Source organism: Vitis riparia, chromosome 7 (genome assembly GCF_004353265.1).
Source record: "Vitis riparia cultivar Riparia Gloire de Montpellier isolate 1030 chromosome 7, EGFV_Vit.rip_1.0, whole genome shotgun sequence".
NCBI lineage: Eukaryota > Viridiplantae > Streptophyta > Magnoliopsida > Vitales > Vitaceae > Vitis > Vitis riparia.
The window spans coordinates 5,809,953-5,836,978 of NC_048437.1; the positions used below are offsets into that span (position 1 = coordinate 5,809,953).

The following is a 27,026-nucleotide window of genomic DNA, read 5'->3' on the forward strand; positions in this document are numbered from 1 at the left end:
GATGAATACGTGGCACTGATATTGAAAAGGTTGACTTTAGATGAAAAGGATCGCTTTCATGCTTTGTTCAAACAAAAATTAAGGGGGCTCCGATTGGAGGGAAAGGTTAAATAGAGAACAATGGCCGACATGGCTTTACATATGTCAATCGAAAGGGGAGCATATAGACATGAGCACAGTATAGGGTCCGAAGCTGCATGGGCTTTGTAGGTCAGGGGTGGCCACTGTGTCTAGATTTGCTTCCGGCTTGCTCTCTACTCTCAATTTCTTTTTTGTTTTTATTTACATTTTAAATGTACTTTTAATTGAGGGACACGACCTAAATCACAGCGTTTGGTGATTTGGGAGACCCTGGAAGGGAGTGGAAGTAGAGTTAAACATATCACATTTGGGACCCCATTTATAGCAACATTATTCAATTAATTCAGATTAATATTAGGAATGCAGAAGCTTATGTCCCTTCTTTCCAAATTGTTATTGTCAAGTGGTCTTGTCATTCCCAAGGCTCCAACTATATAATATAGTTGAAACTCTACTCATCACCGCAGCAACACACCCACAACCACAACAATCCTCTTCACCACTTCAATTCTCTCTCTCGCTCTCTCTCTCTCTAGCCACAACCACAACAATCCTCTTCACCACTTCAACTCTCTCTCTCTCTCTGTCCCCAAAACAATCGTTCTCGGTTGTTCTTTCTAGCTTTCGCTTTTGGTCTTTTTCCTAAAAGCTCGTGTCTGGACTGCTCCAGAGACCACAAAATGAAGATGCTGTCTAGAAAAGCCACCTTCAATTCCCATGGCCAAGATTCAGAATATTTCCTGGGATGGGAGGAATACGAGAAAAACGCATATCACGAGGTCGAGAACCCGAGTGGAATTATTCAGATGGGTCTGGCAGAGAATCAGGTTAGAAGATTTTCCTTTTAAAAAAACTACCATCTTTGATTTCTTGCCAAAAATGCAGTCCCTTATTTTCATCTTATTGCGTCATGCAGCTCTCTTTCGATCTTCTGGAGTCCTGGCTCGCACAAAACCCAGATGCAGCTGGGTTCAAGCGAGATGGAGAATCGATATTCAGAGAGCTAGCTCTCTTCCAAGATTATCATGGCCTTCCTGCTTTCAAGAAGGTAAGCATCCGGCTACTTATATTATAAAATTACAAAGACATTCTGGCTTTCCAAGTGAGTAATTAATATCAAAGTCTAAATTTATTTGATATTGATTGCAGGCACTAGTAGAATTCATGTCAGAAATAAGAGGAAACAAAGTGAGCTTTGATCAGAACAAGCTAGTCCTCACTGCTGGGGCAACGTCCGCCAACGAGACACTCATGTTCTGCCTTGCTAACCCAGGCGAAGCTTTTCTCCTTCCCACCCCATACTACCCAGGGTAATTACCTTGCTATTTCTGTTTGCAACTGCTATAAAGCCTTTAAGTCGTTTATTGCTTTACGCATGAAATGTAGTTAACTGACTTTTTTTTTGCGATTCTTGCAGATTTGATAGAGATCTCAAGTGGCGTACCGGAGTTGAAATTGTACCGATACAGTGTTCTAGTTCGCATGGCTTCCAGATTACTGAATCCGCTCTCGAAGAAGCTTACCAACAAGCTCAAAAACGCAGCCTCAAAGTTAAAGGCGTATTGATCACCAACCCCTCAAATCCGTTGGGCACCACAACCAGCCGAGATGAGCTCAATCTCCTGGTTAACTTCATTACCGCAAAAGGAATCCATCTAATTAGCGACGAAATTTATTCCGGTACTGTTTTCGACTCACCAGGCTTCGTGAGCATCATGGAGGTTCTAATGGATAGGAACTACATGAACACTGAAGTTTGGAAAAGAGTTCACATTGTCTACAGTCTTTCGAAGGATCTGGGTCTTCCGGGTTTCAGAGTTGGTGCAATTTACTCCAACGATGTGGCAGTTGTATCTGCAGCAACAAAAATGTCAAGCTTCGGACTAGTCTCTTCCCAAACACAATACCTTCTCTCTGTCATGCTCTCCGACAAGAAATTCACCAAAAACTACGTTTCAGAGAATCAGAAAAGACTTAAGCAGAGACATCAAATGCTCATTTCTGGACTTCAAAACGCTGGCATTGACTGCCTCAAGAGCAACGCCGGTTTGTTTTGTTGGGTTGACATGAGACACCTCTTGAGCTCCAACACATTCGAAGCCGAGATGGAACTCTGGAAGAAAATTCTCTACGACGTCCGCTTAAACATCTCTCCAGGATCTTCCTGCCATTGTACCGAACCCGGGTGGTTTCGTGTCTGCTTCGCTAATATGTCCGAAGACACGCTAAACCTCGCCCTGCAAAGAATAAAGGCCTTTGTCGACTCCTCAACCACCACCAACAACAACCAAAGCCGCCACCAATCTAACAAAAATCAAAGAAGAAAGTCATTCACCAAGTGGGTTTTCCGGCTATCTTTCCGGGACAGAGAGGCCAGCGAACGATAGTCCAGTGTGAAAATTCCCGTTTGAATTTCTCCCTTTTTTCCAATTTTTTATTGTTGAGTTTCCTTTTTTTTTTTTTTTTTTTGTAAATGTAGACTGAGCACTCTGTCCACGTCCATGTGGATTAGAAGTGACTTAACCTAAGTTTGTAAACTTTGAGTTCTTCAGTAAAATCTATTGAAATATTCGAAAGATAATGTGATCATGATTCAGCTTACTAAAAATATACCTCTTTCAACCTCCTAATTTACACGTACCATGTACATATCCATAGTATATACCCATAGACATTGCTTGCTGTAATATCAGTAATGGCAACTGCGAGATTTACGGCTACAAATGGTGACTCTGGTTGCCGACGTCCGGTTCTGTGTCAACCCATCTCCTCCACCGACTTTTTTTTTTTTCTTTTCTTTTTCTCAGTACCACTGATATTTTGGTCATGACTTTGACGTTTTTTATGCCGTATGAGAAGGGCGCTGGTGAATGGAATATAGGGGTGGTGGTGTTTGGTGTGGGTTAGACCTTCATTGAGTCAAAAAGACATTTATGTTGGTATTAGGGTTTCACATTCCATCCTGTTTTGGTCTGAGACAAAGTCATATTCGAACGGACCCACGTTTCTCCTCCCTGACTCTATCCCAATATTCTAACCAAAAGGGAAAATTTTAAAATAAATCTTCGAGACTGCGAGTTGGTCAAAAGCGTCACCAACTGCGCAAGCAAGATAACTTGCTTGCAAGCAATCTTAAAGTTCAAAGCCCGGCCCGCTCATCTTTCCAGGATTTTTACTACTGCATGCTTAAAAGTTTTTTGTCACTTTGAGGTTACGCAGTTTTGCTGACAAATTCCAATTATGGGATCATCAGAAAGTAGTACTGCATTATTGGATCTCCCAATATATGTATACAAATAATTTTAAGGTTGTGGTCCTATGATCCTATCAACCTCATTCTACCCATTAAACAACATTCATTCAATAATGTTATGACTCTTATCGAGAATAGGGTTTATGAGACATGTGACCATCACCCACAATTTAATAGGGATAGTTATGTGATTAGTTTTTAATTAAATTTTTATAAATAAGATTATAGTAATGCAGATAGATCATCTAAAAATTAATTAGATATTTCCCATTAAATATTATGGTCATAGATGGATGCAACTGGACGGTAGGTTTAAATTTAGAGAAGAACAGAAAGAAGTGTACGTTTATAGTAAAGCTTTTGGACAGGGCATTTGCTAATTTCAACAAAAGAAAAGAAAGATGGGGCAAATTGGGTGAGCAAGGTGGATGCTCCACCACCAAAATTTCCATTCAGCTTCTTTTGAAATTGCTTGTAAATGTGTTGTCAATGTCTTAAAATGGGATGGGGATATGATCAGTGGCGGCTGCAATCTCGTCCTATCCGATTTGGATAGGCCAACTTTTTGGTTCGTATACGTACGTACGAAAGGTTGTTCCAATTTAATGGATTTGATCTGATGCATGCGGCAAAATTCTCTTAGTGCATGCTCTAATAACTTGATAATGACATGACATTGTTTCTAGAGAATCATTGAGTGGCAACGTATTAATTTATCAGGCCACTGAAAATATGGAAGGTGACTGCACCTGAACAATCAACAATTATTTCAGTAAGAACGTAGCAAGAGTTCTTTGCTTTATCTGCTCTGAGTCATATCATCATTCATTCCATGCATATCATGGATCCCTGATTTTAGTCAGAGCCTCCAAAGAAAGCATATTTCAAAACTTCATTAAAAATTGTGGTGTTAGTAAGGATGAAAATATAAAAAATTTCTGATGAAATTTTGAAAAATAATTTGGGTTAAATATAAATTAATCAAAATTTATGAAAAATCTGTGAATTTAAAAAAAAAAAAATTTGGTATCCTTCACAACTACATCATGCATGTAATCCATGTGGTTTGGAGGTTGATTTAAGCTAAAGCCGGGCCTTACATCTGTAAGCTGAATCCCATTTTTCTAATCTTTATCCTATTAATGGTAATGGGTGGTTGACAAAAAATTGCAACCCTTCTTGGTAGAAGAAAAGGAAATATTTTTATACAGAGTCTTCCTCTTCCTACAAATATAATAGTAATACACATTTTCCCTATGAAATTTTATATATGTTCTTTATGCGGCTAACAGCTTCCAAAATGATCCATGAGACTTTGCATGTGGAGAGTCTTTTCTCTCGTAAGCGCATGGAAGGGAAGGAATATTGAAATCAAATAAAAAAATATATGTGAGAATTTTGGTCGATTTCCGTGCATGTTCTTCTTGCCTCCAACCTCCGGAGTTTGGGTTTACATAATTGGTCTTCATCATATGATATGTTTTTCTAATCCACATGCTAACGCGGTTTCATTTGATCAGTTAATAGCTTCTGACACATCTGACAATCTGGGCGGTTGATGGGGGCTAAACTCGATCCTAACTTTAATTTTTTTTATTCAACTACTTAATCAAAGAAATATTTATTTAATTAAGCCGGTAGTTGAAATGACAAAATCGAACTTAAATTAGAAAAATGTACAACGTATCGATGGAAGACTGCCTGTTCATGAACATGAATCAAAATGCGACTAGCATCATTCAATTTATAGAACCAAGCAAAGAATGGAGCAAGAAAAATCAAAGAAAAGAAAAAACAAGTTTTGATAGTTCATGTTGTTCAAATGTAATATTAAGTCCAAAACAAACATTAGCTGAAATGACTTGCGCCAAGACATGAAAAGAAACTACAGACATGATGTCATTGATTTAGAGGTTGTTTCTAGACAAAATCTTAGACACAACATCCCAATTAGTCGGTAATCACCTCCATGATGACATCTTTTCTATCAACCGGGGGGTCCATTGATGCGAAAAGCATAGATAGATGATGTATTATGCAAACCGCGTCAACAAGGAGTAGGCAATAATCCTTTGATTTTTACCATCATATCCAAAATCATCAGTAGCAAATAATGTCTCTACTAAACCCCCAATCAAGTGGATCTTTTATTTTTTTTCTTTGGATTTGAAGGTAAGACGTGACAAATTTGGTTACGTGTGTATGGGAGTCATGTGGGATTCACATGAGGCAACACATGCTAGGGAACGTAGAACACCTGCCAAATCTTTGAAGGGGTGTGAAGGGGGTTGGGTATAAGCGTATAATCCTCGTGCCTCATTCAAGGAGCAACCTGGTATGCCCTCCATGAGGTGATGCTTACAATGGCGGAGACAAACGGGTCCATTTGAACATGACTCCTTGTCCTGCACCTACTTGCCTACACCCTCCCTTACCCATTTCCCATACTTACCATTAATTTTTTTTGTATCTTGTTTAAGGGCCCCCCCCCTGGGCCTCCAAATATGGATTGGTATGTTGTCTATGCATGAAGTTTCCATGTGATTGATTTTGAGTAGACGCGTGACACTATTTTCTTCTAGGTTTGTCTGGTTTTATTAATTTACAGTCATGAAAACAAAGGGAAAAAAAGAAAAAAAAGAAAATTATGTGATTTCAATTTTCATCCCTTTAGTACCTCTATATATAGCTATGGATATTCTTCTTTTTTTAAGTCAATAATTTCGATCAGTGTGTGAATTGTGGAACATGCTTTGAAGTTTGAACGTTATGGGCATTTAAAGAGTTTCGTACGAAACTGGCGTGAATAGTGAATACTACCGCGGATGCATTTATTGGAGCCTGCGATTCCTTCATTGTTGGGCTCCTTCCCCATTTCAAGTATGGTTGGCCTGGCCATAGCAATGATGCACATGCCATGACGCTTCATTTTCTTTCTTCTCTTTCCCTTCATATATAATATTCATCCAAGTGGATATATTGCTTGTGTTTGTGACCCAATTTTAATGCCTAATATAATTCGAAGCAAATTACAATCTAAAACTAATCCCCTAATTACATTTTTTCTGTTTCCATAATCTATATATGTTTCTTAATTTATGAATAGATGACACTGTGTAGTCGGTGCAGTGGTATCACTGTTTGTAATGGTACCTCAAGAAAAGTTGGAAACAGTGTGGATCGAAAACCGGAGGCAGCTCGTTGGTCATTACCGTTGGATATGAAGAGAAAAACAGACTTTTAAGGCAGGAATCATAAAAGCTTTAGGTTCCATAAAGTACGCGACACAGCTATTAAGCAAAAGGTACGAGCTACATTCATTTGATCATTTTTTATGGTAGTGAAAGTAGCTTTTGCTGGTGTTTTGTTCAGAAACAAAGTGAAACCAAAATTCATAGCAAGTGAACACTGAGCTAGAAATCTATAGATGAAATGATAAAAGGCCTTTGAGGTGACGTCCCATTAACATACTACTAGTACATTGCCATTCTTCAACTACATTGAGGAAGAAATTATACCAGTACAGGATAAACTTGAATTGAAAGATTGATTCCAACCAAAAAGTTGTTTTGATAGTTTGAAGGAGGCGATGAGTTTCCTTAGGGGACCTCTCTTTCTTTTTCCCAGCATACAACTTTCTTTATTGCTTCCTAAGTGGTGAGAGTATCCCTAATATCCCGCTCAAGTATCATGCCATTGTGATTTGTTTCACTCAATCCAACTATTTTAATTCGGTGCCGCCCAAGAAAATTTCCCTTGGACTTCCTCCATCTCCACGTATGTCCTGATTTGGAGGGCCCCAAACTCATCAAATTCACCCTAACTACCAACCTTTTCAATTCAGTATTATGCCAAATGTCTTTACCTTTTTTTTTTTTTTTTTTTTTAATAAATTTAGATATTCTCTAGTTCCGGATATTTCTTGCCATCCTCTCATCTGAGCCTATTAATTTACCTTAAACTATTTTTCATTCAAATGATATTTATCGGGACCAACTCGTTCATCAAAAATGTGAAAAACACCCATGGTTCAGCTGAATTCTAGGGTCCGCAACTGAGGTGGGCCTATGGTCTGCGCCCAAGCGCCCTGCAGCCCACACCGTTTTAGAGGGCCTTTCTTTTTTGGGGGTAGCTTAACTTTAAGTCATTACCTGTTGAAGTCTGTAGGTTCACAACTAGGCTGGGCCCAACCTTACAGTATACAATGTAATAAATCCATGATTTTGGCCCATTGGCCTTTGGGGTCGTCCCTTGGGCTCTTGAGTATTTAAACTTGGCCCATATTGTTCAATGTTTAACGTTAGCAGTAGAGCAAGGCCCACATCCATAGGGCTGGGTCCAACCCTACAGTAAGTAATATAAGCATGATTTTGGCCCATGGACCATTGGGCTCTTGCGCATTTAAATCAGGCCCATTTTGTTCAATATTTCATTTTAGAAGTAGACTAAGGCCCGTATCCATACACCGCTCGCCCAAGTTTCAACATTGAGCTAATTTCAAGGCCCATACAAACTCTGTACGCTGACATGACAGAAAGCCTGGCCCATTGACCCTTCATGCCTACCTAAAGATATTTGTAACCTTGACTTTGTGCTAATAAAACATGACTAGATGCTGCTCAAGACTCTTCATTTTTGGCTTTTCATGGGAAGAGAATAAATCCCGGTAAATAAAAAATTATTGCGATGAACTATCATATCAATCTTGTTGCACAGCCCAATCAAAAGCAGTAAATTGCTGACTTCTTCTTGCTGGAACCAGAATAATTGAGAGGAGAAATTAATAATGAATTTGTTTGATAATTAAAAACAAGTCTGATAAAGTTTAAAGACCTGACTGAATTAAAATAAATGGGAAAGATATTCTCATGTTAGTGAGTGTCGGCATCACTAAATAAACAAAAGAATGTGGGAATAATTTATTTGATTTGGGTTGTATATAAAAATGAAAAAGATGCTAGAAGGTCGTCGCATGGCTCTTGTCGTGGCTTGGATGACCCTAACGACTTGATCATGGTGCATTTGGTGTTTATCATCGTCATGGAGTTGACAGAATGTGCTCTATAATTTACTCCAAAGTTTGAAATTTTTGGCCCTTTCCTTGAGGGCTCTTTCTCTCCTGCTTCTCATCCCTATTCCTCCTCGCTTTACAGATCTTCATTGCTTAATTCTATGCTTTGTACTTAAATAACATTTTTTTGTCACCAACTGGGGTCTTTTGGATTCTTGGGTATTGTATGGGACACAAAATTCCGAGACAATCCACTATATAACCTTGAGCACCATGTCGGGAGTGTTGAATTAAATAAAGATGGTGTGTAAATAGGCTCTGTGAAGCTCATTTGGAGCCGTTTCTAAATTTCCCGCTGCTTCATGATATTAAGTCTTTTTAATCTAAAAACTTAACAAGCTGACAGATTATTTTGGCTATGCATGCCGTACAGCAAGTCAAACCCCGTATATCTACCACAAATGCAATTTTTCCAAGGGCAACAACCCGGCAGCCCCCCATCTGTCAACTGGGTCCTACTCCTCCATTCATATTTAGGCAATATTAAACCGGAACCTTGGATGCTTGCTGTTTAAATTAGTACAGGATAAGATGGGGTGGCACAGGTTACAGTTTACACCTCCATTTTAAATTCATGTTTCAGAGGTCTTTTGACATTTTGCATTGAGATGTTAGTGCCTGGTATAGACTCCATTATTGTTCACTCCATCTTATTTTCTCCTCCCATTGATGTCACCACTTACATAAGTCATTTTATTAATAGTAACTTTTTGAATTACAGGTAATTTATATGACATTGCACTACAGCCAAGGCTAAGGTTTCTTTGATTCTACGTCTCCAGTTTTGAATTATTTTCAATCTTTTAATCATGTTATAAGGAACTTTGTATCATATATATGTAGTCAAATCCTATACCTTGAACTGGACAGTTAATGAACCATGAACCAGGAACCAGGAGTGATTAATTAGCTCGACCCGATTGCGTCAAGAATCCATCATCCATAGCTCATTATGTCGAAGTCGCAACTTTATAGCATGGTATGCATATGTTGAACCTTTTATGAAATAAAAAATTTAACGTTCCTAAATTTTATATAGTTTATTTTATTTGTTTTGTTGCTGTTTGTTGAAAATGATTGGAACAGCTAGTTGGTTTTCGCTTTCAATAATTGATAGCTGTTGTCTATAGCCTCAAAAAAGTCTTGTAACAAATTTCCTCGAGCAGCCTCCACCTTCTTTACAGGATGGAAATTACATAGAGGCATACATTTTCAATTAAGCAAGCACAAATGAAATGAAAATTATGAGTACAGATAAAAGATACATGGACCCAAGCACTTTTTATTTAATTTTTTCTGGTTTTGGCAGGCCTTTTTCAGTTACTGTACTTCGTTAATTTCTTCATCATTCAAGGTGGAATCTACTGGACGGTAGGTGCGGAAAGGACAAGAAGTTAGATTAATCAATGGGAAAGATGTCTTAATCCTAGCTAGCTACTAATTAATTTTTGCAAGCTACACTTATCTGAGAGTTGGTTTGAGAATAGACTCTGACATTTCATTGACAAAATCAAGTTTCGGATTCTAATCATCTCAACCAAATTTTAACAAAAAGATGTTAACTTGGTCCACCAAACAAGCAGAAGTCAAGATGGAAACTAGTGGTTTGATCCAGTTTGTAACAACTACATGAGAAATGGACTACTTCAATTGCCTCATTTGGCAAAGTTGAGTACAGAAGGGAAACTCAATGATGAAAAGTAAAGAGAGGAATCCAACTATTTTTAGTTCCATGTGTAAGCATATATTTTCCTTGCTATGTACTATTGCCATGTAAAATGCAGTAAGCCTACCTGCTACGGAATGGGTCTTCTTGATAGCCAGGAACCTCTTATGACTAAATCTCTAGCGATGTTTATAGAGAATTGGAATGGGTATAGATAAGTAGATGATCTCCCTTAGATCAATTAGATTACCTTCAAGGCTGCTTGCCAGTTAATTAGTTATCCGGTAAAATGTTGATCAATGTTGGTATGAATCTGTTCAAGCATATATATGTGAGTCACGAACCTGGTTACAGCATCTCTAGGCTTCTAACCACTTCGAAGCAGCGACGATATCATGACATCATGGTTCATTTACCGCTGATCATATCGAATAAATGGTGATGGAATGCCAAATAAAAAATGTCGTAACAGGTGATTGACAAAATCAAAGCATTGAGGGTATGATATGAGTCTAAACAATAGGAAAGGGAAAAAGGAAACTTCCAGTTTTAGAATCCATATGAGGAGAAAAGTGTAGCACTAGGCACATTTTGTTTACTGAAGTCCCTCCTTTCCTGTAGCTTACTATTAAGTTTTTTGTTGAGTGCAAAAGAGCTGATTGACTGAGCAAATAGCTGAATTCCACTTAGGCTACAGAAGACTTGGTCAATTTTTTTCAGCTGAGTGCTTCCATCTTCTTTTATCCACTTTTGACTTGAGAGCATAGACATGATAGATGATATCCAATGGATCTCTTACAGACGCGCTTGTGTTGATAATTATTCTCTCTAATCACAAACGCGCTGCATAAGAGTTTCGTCTTGCATTTGTTAGACATGTTTTTCTTGGAAATGATTTCCCAGATTGACATTAAATCAGCAATTCTTCTTTTGTTTGGCATGTATTCGTAGTTTTGGACGTTACTTTTCCCTGCTTGAGCTTCTTATATTCAAAGGTTGGGCACCTTTGGTTCTTTCTACAATATATAAATATTTAGCTGATATGAATTCTTCCCTATGTCATTATGGATTTCGATCTACTTGATGATGCTGTTTGTGAAAATAGATGCCTCATTGAGAAAATAACCAGAGGTGACCCATTTTGAAGTCATGGATCATATTATTGGAATAGCAGGACCAGGACCCATGCCTGGAGAAAGGTGGTATACTCCAATGGATAGACAACCAGTACAGTAATGCCCTTAACCAGACATTTTGAGGATGGATCCTGAAAATTTCATTCTTATGATCATAGGGAATTGACATGATGGCCTATATATGGCCCAAACAAGAACCAGTAGATGAAAGCAAGTTACAAACTTGAATTTATTTCATCAATAAGAACCAGACATGCCTTCGTACAACTGACAATATTTCAGAGTATTTCAATTATTGGAGATGAGTAATTAATCCTCATTTTATACCATTCAGAACCAATGTAACAGGAAACGATTCTATGGTGAACTCTTCAATATCATTATTAATATGTAGGATATATATCTTGTTTTCGGTATTCAAAGAAAACTAATTCAAAATGTTTCTGAAGAGGGCATTAGGTCATGAATGATAAAGCTTGGTGATCTCCCATGTGGGTAGCCAGAGGATGCTGTGGACATCACACCGATGTTCCGGTCTACCTAAATACATTGAAGAAAAAGACTATTAGTTTAAAAGTCCATCTTCAGAAGAAGGGTATCTCAATAAAGGAACCTGGGATGCTATTATCTGGAATTCACTTATACACTAAATGGGGCCATTTATCCATTTTCCATTAAACAACTTGTACTTCCTGTCCAATAATGCCAGGCAAGCTTTGTGAAGTTGAAGAAAAGATAGAATCAGACAGGGAACAGGAAATGTGATTTTGATGTGGTGATGTTCAATGTTGGCGAGCTATGATCTGAAAAGTGGACATGAAGGTTTTGACATACTTTCTGGAATTTTTTAATTCTTGATCCATTCTCAACATCCATGCACCAAATAAAAGAGCCCAAAGAAAAGCAGATATATGCATAAAGCTAGATCAAAACATGCATTTTTGAAATTATGATGTCATGTTATTATCTCCCACATACATCTGTAAAAAAGGAGATATGAAATCATGAGGAGAAACATATATACTACGAGCAAACAATTAATTAACTCACTCCAAAAAGGGGCAACCCCCAGAAAAAACGGCAAAAGGAAAAAGGAGACGAAGAGAAGGAGTTCAATGATCTGTCCTGAATTTGATTGTGGTGGGACTAAAGACATGCCATTTTCATCCACCAGGTACTTGAACTAGCCCAACTGAAATACCCAGAACATAGAAAGTGTAACTTCAGGCGACTCCAGCTTTCTTATTCTAGTTGGAACTATGTGATGGACTGACGATAAGATGTGATCTCACAGCTCTTACTGTAATTAAGGACATGAAGATAACAATAAGGGAATGCGGCCATTTTTGGATGCTCTACCTGCAAGAGCCGAGCAAGTTGTGGCCAAAATGTCAAAGCACCTTTCCAACTTTACTACTGCCTTTTCATAGAGGGTAAAGGGGAACTTTGTGACAGATACATTTCAACCCATTCAACCCATGTGTTAGAACTTAGAAGAAAGAGGAAAAAGCAAAAGACCTTTACGTAGTAATTAAGCATAGGTAAAAAAAAAAATTGTTCCAAGGCTTCTGTAATCCAAGGAGACCAATCAGAAGAGAAACATATCCAAACATGAATGCACTCAGGGTGTAGGCTGAAATGGACAAACAATAGCGATGAAGTGCTATCCTCGCTAGGATGTGAAGCTCTTAAAGATGTATAAATCGTGGAGGAAAATTGAACTGAAAAAGATAAATAGCTTATAATTAAATCAAGCAAATTTGAGAGCACAAATCAGAATGAAAGTGAAAGCACAGAACAAACAAAACTCTGAGTGAGTTCATTAAGATTCTATGAAATTCCTCCACCGAATCCCCTAGTGGTACAAATTTACACCACCAATGTACAGTGCTGCTATTGGGAGCCCAGGTACCTCAACTCTTCAAAACCAGAATCTTGTAATGGCCCTTGTTGGCCAACTCCATAATTGGAGATGATAGAGGGGTAAACCAGAGAGTTTATATCTCCCCAACTGCTGCTTTCTGCGGAGCTAGTCCCAGTGCTACCATTGGCGATGTCTTCTATTCCGTAAAAGCTCCCAGAGCCATCTAATTGTTGTGGGTTGCCATACACCAGTTCATTTAGGAGGCTGTTATACCCTTGAAGAACATTTGAAGCTGATCCATTGACGTCATAGTGGGTGTTTGGCAATTGGGAACCCGTACTGTTGATTGAATTCATGGTCGACGTAGATGAGGCAAACATGTTCATGGATGTCTCATATGGACCATCTTGTGCGGTGGAAATATCAAGAGGGTACTGAAAGTTTATGCTGTTACTGCCTGGTTGTTGACCATCATCACCAAATCTTCCTCCCAGCTTGATCAGCAATTTCTTAATGGATGCTTGGTCCTTGATATCCGGATCTTGGTTCGGATGCACAGATACTGCAGGCAGCTCCGCCCAATAAGGGTTTCTGCCAACGGCCTGATCAGGAACCACAAAAATCCCAGGTTCTCTCTTCATCTCTTGCTTGAGGTAGTTAGCTCGGCGAGCCTGTTGTTCTTTCCGCTGCTTGCCGAGTAGCTTTTTCTTCAACCTTGTGTTCCAGTAGTTCTTAATATCATTATCAGTTCTTCCCGGTAATTGAGTCGCGATGACGGACCACCTATGCACTCAAAAACAATAACTTCGTTTAATCTTTCGAGCCCATAACTTATCAATGAACACAAGCCCCTAGCTAGAAAAAGAATTCATGTAATTAGGATATATTAATTCTTGAATAAAGAAAAGATCACCTGCTTCCAATACTTATATAGAGGCTGCAAATGATGTTATCCTCCTCCTCTGAAAATCCTCCATGTTTGATATTGGGCCTGAGATAATTCAACCAGCGGAGGCGGCAGCTCTTCCCACATCGCTTAAGGCCTAAACCACACAAAAATATGCAATTTTCATCAGTTTTGAGTCCATGAAAGAGATCTAAAATCAACAGATAGAGAAGCCTGATGTTTACTGATATTCCTTTACCAATCTTTTGAGGTAAGGCTATCCAGTTGCCCCCAGTGCCGTTTTTCTCAATATAAGTCTTGAGCTTGGCATCTTCCTCTGGTGACCATGGCCCTTTCTTGACGTTGGCTTTGTCACAGCAAGGAGCTCTCCCCATGTTTTTGGTGTTGCTGCTATGAGGGTGAAAGTTGGTCTCTCCTTATTATCCAGTAGTAGATGCTTTTATAATATATATGCGCCTGGCCAGAGATAGATATATTATAATAACTGGAGAAGGAGAAACATGGAACGGTCTCAGAATTTCAAAAAGAAGAATGGGAAAAAGAAGGTCCTTTATGAATAGAATAATGTGGAAATTAGAAATGCCAGAACAGGAGTGTGGAGACCGGAGTTTATCTCATTGTCTTTCTCACTCTAGAATCTAATAACCCTATAACAAAATCTCGCACACACGCCTCCACTATCAAGTTAATTCTGGTGTGCGTACCATCTCGGATCATCCTGATCGTCCGATGTGTTGACCCACGTAAGGCGAGCTAGTGCGAGAGACCAAACATTCAGTGTACATTCGGTGTGTGTTGTGGATTTGGCTCCTCTCCATTTGGGTCCGCCCAGGTACGGTGTAGCCACCATAAAAGCCTGCCATGCATGTCATCACATTAATGATCAATGATGGAGGGGCCTGTGTTGTTTATCACATTCAAAGTTTACCCTAGTGGATTATTACTCTCCTCTTTGGATGTTATTTTCCATATCGGTTGTAACCTTTTGAGACCTCCTCTATGTGGGATGTTCGTGTATAAGTTTCGAGCTCCATTTTCATTTTATATCATTAAGCTATATGTTCCATCATTATTTTTCTCATTTTAGGAGAATCAAAACCACTAATCACAAGCTTTTAAAAATCTCTTTTAAAGGACCCAAAAAAAAATTAGTTTAAGTGATTATCATGTACAACTTCTAAAATTTATTTATTTTTCAATTATATTCATCTAATAAAAAATATTATTAAACTATTCATTTTTATGGGTTAATTTCTCGAATTGTCATCGATTTGAAATTTCATCAAATACATTTTTTATCCTTTTTATTTTTATTTTCATTCTCCCCCATTTCATTTAGAAAAAAAAAATATGGGATAAAAATATATAATTTTATCAAAATTATTTCTAAATGATCCATTTTTAATTTGCTTTGGTAATTTCAATGATATGTAAATTAATCAAAAATCAGAAGTAATTATCTCTCGAATCACATTGTTTTGCTTCTGATAAATTATAAGATGACAAAGACCTGAATGTATCTAGAAGATATTGCATTAATCATGTGGGTTAGGAGGATAGGATGTTGGTACTACCCTTTTGGTAGGTGACCAAATGACCAACACGTAGAACATTAATTACCTTTGACGCGAGCTTGAGGTGAATATTGGCTCATGATTTGAAAGAGACCACTAATTTTTAATTTTTAATTTTTTTTTTAAAAAAAAAAAGATTAAAAAGATCAAAAGAGCAACACGAAAGGTTCTGGATGATGGCAACAAAAATAATAATGGCCACCTTTAGATAAAACATACCCACCTTTGGACTGCTGTCTAGAAAAGAAACTAAAAGTGAAAGTGGTAGTCAAACAAAATTTTTGCACTTAGACATGTTGATCATCTTTATGATCGACATTCCAAGGAAATTGAGTGGGGATTTTATTTTCGTAGTATAATTATATGGAGGTTAATCGTTTTCATTCACTGGCAAACATTGTCAAAAAGTCTGCCAAAAAAGTCTATTATAAATTAATAATACTATTAAATAATTGTTGATATTCGTATAACAATTCCTAATAAAAAAATTAGAGTAAAAGAAAAAAACCACATACACAAATTTAACATAATTCAATAAATTGTTTAAGTCTACGTAAACAAGAAAAAAAACTTTTATTATATATCAAATTATGGTTATATAAAAAAGTATTTATACTAATCCTTAAATAATGAAATTTTAAAAATACTCTTAAATCATATCGTAGGGGCAACGCCTCAACCTATCATTAACAATTAATAATAAAAATATAAATTTAAATGACAAATGTCATCGTTCTACTCCGATTTTTCTTTTTTTCTTCGTATATGTCTTTCCCTTAGTATAAGCAACGTAATATAACATTAATCTTATAAGACAAATACTTATGAAGCCAACCATGGACAAGTGTCTATTCTTGGCCATTAATCTGAAACATGATAAAGATACAATGTACAAGACTATCACGGAAAAAAAAAATGGAGAAGCAGCAGCCACTGTCAAAGTCAATTGCGTCACGAATTTGACCATTTTGCCCGCATGTTGCGCTTTCATTAAGCTACTTATTTTTTATGTTTATTATTTTGAATATGTGATTTAAATTAATTTGGAAATGAACTGTAAAATTAAAGTTGAACTTCTTCGAGTGTTCCCTGGAGGGAAAAAGAGAGGGAGGAGCTAAAAGGTATATGAACACCCATAGAAAATAAGAAGTGAACTTGACTCTAGAGAAGATGAAATGATAAAAAGTCAAAGATGGCTTTAATTAAATTAAAGTTTACCAGGATATGGGTGTTGATTTTTCACTGTTATTTCATACATGTTGTGTGCCTGATTGCAAATAAAGCCTATGATAATGAAAACATTGAAAAGTACATAACGTTTTGGACACGTCAAGAACGAAATGGTCTTAATGGCGGGCCATCTTTACGACCCAGCTTGTTTTGAACTAGTCTTAGAGTACAGCTCGCTTCTACTATCTTTTTCAGTCGCATTTTTCACACTTCTTGGCGACCGGGCTTTCCCAGTTTCATACCTGCAATCATATTCTTTCATTTCTAGTCTGGTTCAATTTTATAATTATTTTAAAATTTAAAAAAAAAATAGTAGGAAATAAAATAAATTGTAGATCCTAAAAATAATTTTTTTTTTAAATAAATAAAGCAAAAAAAAACCCTCTTCCTTTGTGTAAATGAAGGACAATGGAGTAGAAGAATTTGACAAGTCTCTGAGTCTCCAACATACTCTTTTTCGGGAGTCAATTATTCAATCAAATAAAGTTGGGCACGTTTCTCACTCTTTCTTGAGAAATAAATGAGTAATTTCCTTACAAAATTATTTCAATTATAGGCTTTGAAATATTACAAACTAATTATTAAGATGCCTTTTAAGATATTTGGGAGTGTCCTAACTATTACTATACGTGAATTTGTGAAATGACCTTAATGGGTATTTTATATATATATTTTTAAATTCCTTTAATCCTTTTTTTTTTCTCTTCCTTTGTGTAGTAAATAATAAATCATAATTAACATATCACTTGATTATTAAATTTTATGTTAGATAACGTTAATGTTTTCACACTCATGGTTATATGGACAAATATGATATTACCATCTTTTTACAAAATCAAAAGTCCAATTACTTTACTTAAATTACTTTGACTTCTAATTTGATCGAGTCACTCCAAAATAATTTTCTAGAAACCATCCCATTAAGTTTTTTTTACGTAATCATGCGTGAATTATTTCAATTCTTCTAGAAAGGGATCTTAAAATATTTTATTATTGATACGTGGCACCTTTCCTTTATTTTAATCTATTTTCTCTTTATCTTAACATCTTCTATGTTTGATGCTAAGGATTTTGTTTTACACTATTAATTTAAAGGTTTGTTCAAGTTTGCATGTGCTCTAGGCTATTGAAAAAAACCTTTCACACCAATTTTCTTCTTTTTTTTTCATATTTTTTTTTTTTTTTAATCATTTAGCTTAATCCTACTATTAATAATTGAGATTCTTTCCTTTTACTTCATTATTGATCCCTAAAGAAATGAAAAATAAGATGAATAATAAAATAAAATTAATTGAGATATAAATCTATGTTTTGCCAAGGCATTTCTAGTAGTAAGAGATTATTGGAGTCTTAAAAAATGGTCAATCCCTTCTCTTTTTTCCTTTTTTCTTTTCTTTTTATTATTTATAATTTTACATGAAAACAATTACACAGAACTTATAAGTATAACTCTGTATTATATTTCAAGATGGCTATGCATCCAATGTCCTCCAACTAACAAAGACAGCCTCTTGCCACTTTTCTATTATCTTTCCCATACTTTTCTTTTACTCTTCAAGTTCTAGGTGCTCATATTACAAGGTTGAAGAAAGAACAGTTTGCTAAGATTGCTTGACAATGCCTTTGAATAAGGTTCCTTCGAGTTCCTTGTATATTGGCTTGTATATCATGTTATTAAAATGTCCATGTATTATGTTACTCAAATGAGTCTATCAATATGCCCCTTACTAGAAATGTCTCCTTCTCAATGAGTAGTGAACTTTCTTCAACTACTAGTGCAAACAACATCTTCCTCACTCATGATGATGATATCATGTCTCATGAGCTACGAAGTGGGAAATGCACTTAAGTTCAAATTTTAAATGATTATGACTATGGTGCTATAAATGCACCCATCACCTAATGTTTGTCTTTAGGTTCCTAAGGACATGACTTTTCACTTCTTGTCAAATACAAGATTAATTTTTACATTTTAATTTGGTAGTTTCTAGTTCTATGCTCTTTAGATGTGATTAAATTAGGGTTTTATTTCAAGTAGTATCCACCTTTTGTTTCTTACTCCTTCATCACACCCTATCTTCTTCAATAGTGACTTAAGAAAGATGAAAAGTTTAGAAGTGATGTTTTGTGTCTTATATGAGGTGGATAGGCAAGTATGTATTCATTGTTTTCCATATAACAAATATTTGAACTTTGGAACTGATAATTATAATAAAATTATACTATACTACTACTTTTAGATACACCCGATGCTTCTTTTTTGCTCATTCTTTCATTGCTTTCTTTTCTTCTTCAAATTACATCCAAGTTAAGTTCACTTCAATGTGATTAGGCCATTGTCTAGTCATAAGTTACAGATCGACTTGGGTTGGAGTTATGGGTGATTTTGTTTCTTTACATTTTAAAGAAATTTGAAAACGACAGTACATGTTTTCGTCCTTGTTAAAAATATTGTGTTTCCTTGTTCTTAATCACCCAAATTGTAATGAAGGCTTAAAGAACAAATTTGTGGAAATTACTAGAGAATGAGAATTTGACTTTCTCCATATTAGCAAGGGTTATTCCACCAAGTTAATTTTCTCTATGTTAGCAAGAGATATACCACCAAGTTAACTTTCTCCATGTCTTATGTGGCCAAGAAAGAATTACCACACTTCCTCACCACATTTTAATTGCAAAAATTTTCTTGATATGATATTTATTTTTATGAAAGATCCTTTCATACCAACACAACAACAATTTTTATTGGATACCTGATTCCCTTATTATTCGATCACATCTTAAGAAGTTGGAAAACAAAATCTTTTTAACATTAAGTTGGTGGCATGACGTTCAACTAACAAATCTATGTTCTTCCTTAAATCATATTAAAGAGAGAAACAATTGTCACAACAAGAAACTTGACCATACAATTATAGGCCCTACGCTTGTTGGTAAAGTCACTTCCCCCTTAGCAAGGATAAAGTCACTTTCTTTTTAGAAAGTCTTGCAACTTACATAATTCTTGGAAGACTTGTGTGTAAGGAGTGTTCAACTTTGTAAAGTTGTTTCAAAACCTCTCCTTTCAGTTTTCAATTGTTGAGAAGCATGGGATCCTTTATCTCTAGTATGTTTATTCTATTAAGACCCCTCTCCTTAAGACAATTGTCTTTTTTGTTCTTCATTGGTTACAATAATAATTGGAGTTCCTATAACATCATCTTACTTCAAACTTGCCTATTTATATGCCCTGGTAAAAGATTCCCTCTATTTGTTATCTCTTTCTTATCTAAGGACTTGCAAAGATTAGAATTGACTAGCAATCCTCTTTTAAAGTTATCCTCACAATAGCATCATCATAACATTCAAATAACACCAAAACAACACATATATTCCTTAGGCTCTCTCCATCTACCATTTTGGCCTTGAACAATGAATCCATGTTCCATCTTTGCCTCAAAGAGTACATATAATATGAAACAAATATCATATAGAGATAAGAGAAGTAATGGATATCCATTTGACAAGTTATGGAACCAAACAAGTGTTGGTTTCTACAGACTTAACAAAAAAGCTTTGTACGTGAGGGCACCATTCCCTTGCATGAGAATCATGAGTTATCCAAAGTGCATCAAATAATCCAATGGAACTCTCATCTCATCATAAGTTTGAAGTTTTTGGAAAATAAACCCTAAGGGATGTCAACGTGGGGGACATATGAAGCAAATGGAGTACTAATCAACTAATAAATAATTCTATTGATATATGATATATGGTTTTTCTTTTCATGGAATCCAAGCTAGTTTTCAATTCATCTAATTGTAACTCCAAAGCACCTTTCTCCCAAAAAAAAAAAAATGCATTATTTCATTTCCAACCAACTTTTTCCATCGAGGAAGAATCGGCATATTGGGATCCATGTGAGATGATAATGTAGGTATGGTGTAAGGAGTGGGGTCAAGATTTATATCCTAATAACCACACCCTCAATTCCTCATTATCATGAGTCAACATCTCATTCTATTACATCAAGCTAATGATCAACTAGTTTAGTTGTTCTTGTTGCTTCTCAATTCGTTCCTACAATTGTTGTAAAGTGATATTTTCCTTTTTTTTGTGTTGTTCCCTCCATTCTTGGATCTTGCATTATTGGTGAACTCATGATAGATATCATCCTTTGCTCCTATAATGGTGCTAGAGTGTTGAAGTCTAAAAAAAAATATCATTTTGTTATTTCCCTTTATTTAGGATTTCACATAGAAGCAATCACATAGCATTAGGAATCTCTATATTACTCCATTCTTAGCCTTGAATTGATAAGGTACTTGCAAAAACTTCCTAAAGCTTTCTAAAATTTAACAAGCAGAAGCATACAAGTTTAAAATAAATAAATAAATAAATAAATATAGAGGTTTAGAATGCTTTGCCTATTATCTGGATGTTCATAGATCATTTTTTGTCAATGAAAAATGAATACAGATCTCATAGATCAAGAGATCTTTCACCTAATCGCTTTCTTTCCTTGGATTTAAGCACTTGAGATGGTGAAAACCTCACACAATGGTGGTGGTTAGGGCTCTCTTTTCTCTGGAGTGAATAGGAAGACTAAAGTATTTAAAAGTGAAACCATAAACCCCAAATAGGGATTTATATAGGTTTCCTATTGGTTTAAGTGACGAGTTCATCTTAGGCTTTCATCACTTAATCCAGCCTTTTTAGGTTGTAATTTATTAATTAATTAGCCTTATTGGGCTTTAATTAATCAATTAGCACAATCTAGAGAGATCATTAACAAATCACAAGCTCTTATGCAACCATGCATATTTATCAAAATGCCTTTATGTATAGATATGAATAAAGAACCAAAATATCCCTATTTATCACAATGCTTTTATGTATAGATATGAATAAAGAACCAAAATACCCCTAAATAAATATGTCATCAATTTGAATGAGAACCACTATGACCCATGGGAAAATACTAACTCCCTCAAAATTCAATTTTGAAGTTAACTCAATATCCCACTACAGAGAGTCAACTATACTTTAGTATTATATGATATTATAACAAGATACAAGAACTCAAATTTGTGACATTCTATTCACTATATGCAAACTCCTTATAAATTAGTGTTTATAATATAATAAGGTGGATGTTATCAATCTCTCAAAATTACATGTACAATCTTTGAGTCTAAAATCCTTCTATTATATGATCAACTAACATATTATAACTCAAAAAGAACATATGTCAAATTCCAAATAAGGAATTACTATAACCATAAATTTTATGATTACATCTCATTAGGATAAACCCAAGGGACATGATATATCTGTACGCACAAATTTCGTAAATTTTTGGTCCTGCGAAATTAGCAAAACAAAAATAGGAAAATAATACGAACAAAATATTTATTGAAATTAAAAATATTGTTGTGGGTACAATCTCAAAAAATAATATTCTTTCCAAAAGAATATTTTCCCTCTGATTCTTTTGCCTTGATCACACTTTGGAAGACGACAATGACGTTTTCTTGATTTCGAAAATCAATCGAGGGCCACAAGTAGCTTATTCCCGAATGACCTTGTTGAATGGCCAAGAACGAGTGTATTAGTTCTTTTTCCGTTTACCAAACTTGCAGAGAGATTTAATGAAACTCTTTCTTTTGTTGTGAAGCCTTTTTTTTTCCCGTACAAAGTTACCTTTGGATTTTTTTTTTCCTTAAGATTTTCCTTTCTGGATTTTTTTTATCCCCTCCTCTTGATAGAAGACACCTCTATTTATAGGTGAAGATAGGGAATTTGAAATTCAAATTCCCCAATTTTAATTGTTTAATTCAAGGGATTTAGTTCCTTAATTCTAGCAAATTTTCTTCTCCGAGAGGTTTTACCAACAAGATAATAATAATAATAATAATTTTCTTATTATTATAATTATTATCATTTTTTATAGTTGGAGATTAGAGAGACTTATCCATAAGAGTTTTTTTTTTTTTTTTTTAAGACCAAATTAGTGGTAATTTAATCCACTAATTTTTTTTATGTCTACAAATGCCCCCAGTTCAAGACGCATCACGTACATGTATTGTCATGTGGATGGGGTGAGTCTTGAAGTAATTTTTTTTTTCAAAGAAATATTTGAATAGGAAGTTTCCTATTTTCTCCAAAAAAAATATTTCTTTTCCATTTTTTTCCAAACTCCACTTCGCTTTCCTACTACTGTTTTACACTTTTAGTCCTCTTCCAATTTGTCATCCCTATATACATTTTTTTTATATATATAAAGGGGACAATAGTTGAGAAACTGGACTTGAACTTTTTTAAAAAGCTCGTTTGATCTTTTTGAGTGTTCTTCAACCCAACTTGAGAAACCCGACTTGAATTCACCGTGAAAAATCTTCACCTCTTCAAACTTGTAAGTGTGTTTTTTTTTTTTCAAGGAAGAGAAAGACTTACTTTTTCTAACACGTGTTGACCTTCATCATTTGCATAAACGAATTTAATTTCAGGAAATTTAATTAATTAATTAATTTTTTAGTTACCTTACTATTTGAGTGGATTTTTTTTTTTTAATAAAATTAAATATCCATGATATGAATATTTAAAATTTGACCCTCGTGTAATCAAGTCGTAGCCCTGACGTGAAACGGTGTGGTATTTTCAGCACTTATGTGTTAAAGTCTTCATCCATGCAAATTGGTTTGACTCGAATGTATAGTGGTATTCAAGTTTTAATATTTAATTAAAATCAGAATAATATTTGATATCTATGCAAACAAGTTATGGCCCCGATGCTACGCAGTGTTGTATTTTCGGCACTTATGTGCTAAAGTCCTCAACCATGCAAATTGGCTTGATTTGAATGCATAGTGATGTTTCAAGGAAGAAAAAGACTTACCTTTTTCAAACACGTGTCAGCCTCCATTATTCGCAAAAGCGAATTTAATTTCAGGTAATTTAATTCATTTAAAAAAAATTACCTTAATACTTGAGGGGAATTTTTTTAAAATTAAATTAAATATCCATAAAAAAAATATGAATATTTAAAATTTGACTCTCATGTAATCAAGTCATAGCCCTGAGCAGCACTTATGTGTTAAAGTCTTCACCCATGCAAATTGGTTTGACTTGAATGCATAGTGGTGTTCAAGTTTTAATATTTAATTAAAACCAGAATAATACTTGATATCTATGCAAACAAGTTATGGATCTGATGGTACATGGTGTTGTACTTTCAGCACTTAATACGACTTGAGTGCTAAGGTCTTCACCCATGCGAATTTGTCTAACTTAAATGCATAGTGGCATTTAAAAACTTAGACCCATATTTTATTCATTTTTTTCTACCTTTTTTTTTTTTTTTAAAGCTCTAACTTTTGCCAAGACTAAAAGAAAATATTAATCTTGCAAGCATATGTCTTAACTTTTACCTAAGTCGCCTTTTCAGGTTTTCAACTTAGTGGACCTTTTTTTTTTTTTCTTTTTTTTTAACGCTCCAACTTTTGCCAAAGACTAAAAGAAAAATTTATTCTTGCGAGCATATGCCCTAACTTTTGCCTAAGTCGCCTTTTCAGGTTTTCAACTTAGCGGACCTTTTTTTTTTTTTTTTTTAACGCTCTAACTTTTGCCAAGACTAAAAGAAAATTTTAAGCTTTCGAGCATATGCCCTAACTTTTGCCTAAGTCACCTTTTCAGGTTTTCAACTTAGTAGACTTTTTTTTTTTTTTTTGGTGCACCGTACACAGTTTATGCTCATGCGGGCTAGGAGCATCACTTGTCTTGAGTTTGATCGAAGGATGTGAATTGTCTTGAGTTTGATCGAAGGATGATAAATTCATGTCCTTGGAACAAAGTTTAATTGAGGGTCAAAAATGACTTATTCTCAACCAAACTTATAAAGACTTTTCTTAAGCATTTTGGAGAACAAAAGAAGTCCTTTGAATTCGTCTTGATTTTCTTTAGTCTTAAAAGTGGATGAATGACGTTTTTGTATTGTGTTTGATATTCTTCCACGAGCTTGTTGAAGAATGTGTAAAGCTTGGACTTGATTTTAATCCAAGGGTGGTAAAAACATGTTCCTGAAGCAAAATTTAATTGAGGGTCAATGATGACTTGCTCTCAAGTAAACTTATCAACAATTTCCTCAAGTTTTTTGAAGAACCCAACCTTGTTTTCTTTAGTTTTGAAGGTAGATGAATGACACTTTTGTTTGTGTTTGATATTCTTCCATGAGCTTGTTGAAGAATGTTTGGAGTTTGACTTTGACTTTTGAAGCTTCATTTTTAGATTTAGCTTCTAGGTTGCATCGCCTTTTTGAGAGCGCGTCATGCTGAAAGAAAAGAACACTTGTATGTAGAGAAGTTGGAGATTTTAGTTTAGAATTTCCGAATTTGACTTTTTTAATACAAAGAGTTTGTTTCTCGTTTAAGAAATTTGCCAAGAATGATGATTTTTTTTTTTTTTTCACTACAATTTAAGCTCTTGTAGGATAGGAGCAATTAAGCTCATGCTTTAAGGAGCATCACTGGAATGCCAAGGTTTGAAAACAATTGTGGTAAAATTTGATGTCACGCCATTTTCATCACCGCTAGTGTAGGTGATGTTTGCACAACATGTCGCACAATCGTGACCTTTGTCTTCAAATCGTTTTGCCTCCTTTATTTTTGCGGCATAAAGTGATGGATTCCTATGCATCTCATGATCTTCCTTGGTTTTGCTTGGCTCTACACCGAAAGCGTTTTCTTCATCTTTACCTGACTCATCTTCTTCCGAAATCTCATGACAAGAGACCATATGAGTTGATGTCACCATCCCTCTATTGAAGAACTCCAGAGGGAAGTATTCTCCTAAGTTGATGTCACAAATCTTTATTAATAGTGGCCTAATTCATAAGGAATATTTGACCACCTCGAAGTCTTATCCCTAAGTCAAAGTTTCTATAAACTCTAGCACAAGCTCAGTATCCTCTCAATGTTAAAAATTCATACAATATAACAGTTTGATAAGATCATGATTCAATTACCAATGTCATGACTCACCATAAATCCTATCTAATGTATAATCATATACATTAGTACAATCACTATGAGAAATTAATCTCAATGACCAAAGACAAGTCATCCCTCTAATTAGAAGGTAGGGTACTATCACATCAAACTTAGAGTTTTTATGTAACTCTTAATACACTCAAGTCATTTACAATGCAAGAAATATCATACATGAATGTTCAAAGAATATAATACATTAATAGAATAGATAAATTGGAAAATTAGAATCATATTATAAACAATAAATTCATTATCATTACATTATGTCATACTTTTAAGAACATATTTTTAAGGACTCTATCCTAATTTATAGAACATTGTAATATAACTCCATATAATATGCTAAGATGATGACATGTCCCATGTCCTCAGGATCTAACTAACATAGGTATCTTCTAACCCTTTCTTCACCCATCTTTCCCCACTTTTATTCTACTTTTCAAGTTGTAGGGGTCTAGGCTTGCACGAGATCAACAACGAAGGAGCAATCTACTAAGTTTGCGCATCAAAGTCTTTGAATAAGTTTCCGAGTTTTGTGTAAACTTGTAATTGGTCCATGTTATTAAAGCGGGTTACCAAAGAGTCCAATTCAAATCCACGGCCCATTGAACCAATAAAACAGAATAATTCAACATCTAGAAAGATAGGTAAGTTGAAGGCGTAGAAAACGCGAGACTAGCTTTGAAATTAAAACCATAATAAACCCAAGGTTCTTAGGACGCACCCCCACAAGCACGCTGATGGAATCTACCGTTATTGGTTTTCAAAAATGCCAAGTCAATGCGCAGAAAATAGAGAAAGAAAGAAGAAAGAAAGAAGGAAGAGCGTAAGTGATCCGTGCCCTAATGGCCGTGGCCAAACGGTTGAGGCACTGATCACCCAGGCCAAGGAAGAACAACTTCCGACAACATCTATTATATACGACTCCAAGAACAACCGCCAACGAATACAATTATGGGAAGTACAAAGTTCCCAGTTTTTCCTTGAATACACGGCTTGGCCAAATTGAAGAATAGCTTCCAGAACAGACCGATGACCGCAGCTTCTGTCACAACGAACCTGTTGCCATAGTCTCAAAAACTTTTGCAGTTCTTCAAACCTGCTTGAAAACTACAAATAATAGTAATTGCCATTGATTTACCACTTGCATTATTCCAATTCAGAATCAAAATCATGAATGAAGGCATGAAGTGTGAATATAATTTTAAAAAGTTATTA

At 35.4% G+C, this 27,026-nt stretch overlaps 2 protein-coding genes across 2 annotated transcripts; one reads left to right on the top strand and one right to left on the bottom strand.

Annotated features, from left to right (window-relative positions):
* Positions 1-565: 565 nt before the first annotated feature.
* LOC117919034 (1-aminocyclopropane-1-carboxylate synthase 3-like) lies at positions 566-2,559 on the top strand. Its single transcript, XM_034836076.1, has 4 exons — positions 566-908; positions 998-1,129; positions 1,231-1,391; positions 1,499-2,559. Exons 1-4 carry the CDS (start codon positions 762-764, stop codon positions 2,466-2,468), a joined length of 1,410 nt encoding a protein of 469 aa, XP_034691967.1. The 5' UTR covers positions 566-761; the 3' UTR covers positions 2,469-2,559.
* A 10,364-nt stretch (positions 2,560-12,923) lies between these two features.
* LOC117917852 (transcription factor RAX3-like) lies at positions 12,924-14,506 on the bottom strand. Its single transcript, XM_034834285.1, has 3 exons — positions 14,217-14,506; positions 13,985-14,114; positions 12,924-13,854 (listed from the first exon to the last, which is right to left on the bottom strand). Exons 1-3 carry the CDS (start codon positions 14,350-14,352, stop codon positions 13,101-13,103), a joined length of 1,020 nt encoding a protein of 339 aa, XP_034690176.1. The 5' UTR covers positions 14,353-14,506; the 3' UTR covers positions 12,924-13,100.
* Positions 14,507-27,026: the final 12,520 nt, after the last annotated feature.

Coding starts and splice junctions, on each gene's coding strand:
- LOC117917852 (XM_034834285.1), bottom strand. CDS start 14,352: ATGGGGAGAGCTCCTTGCTGTGACAAAGCCAACGTCAAGAAAGGGCCA. Junction 14,115..14,216: donor AGCCTTACCTCAAAAGATTG/GTAAAGGAATAT, acceptor TGTGTGGTTTAG/GCCTTAAGCGATGTGGGAAG. Junction 13,855..13,984: donor TATATAAGTATTGGAAGCAG/GTGATCTTTTCT, acceptor TTGAGTGCATAG/GTGGTCCGTCATCGCGACTC.
- LOC117919034 (XM_034836076.1), top strand. CDS start 762: ATGAAGATGCTGTCTAGAAAAGCCACCTTCAATTCCCATGGCCAAGAT. Junction 1,130..1,230: donor GCCTTCCTGCTTTCAAGAAG/GTAAGCATCCGG, acceptor TATTGATTGCAG/GCACTAGTAGAATTCATGTC. Junction 1,392..1,498: donor CCCACCCCATACTACCCAGG/GTAATTACCTTG, acceptor CGATTCTTGCAG/ATTTGATAGAGATCTCAAGT.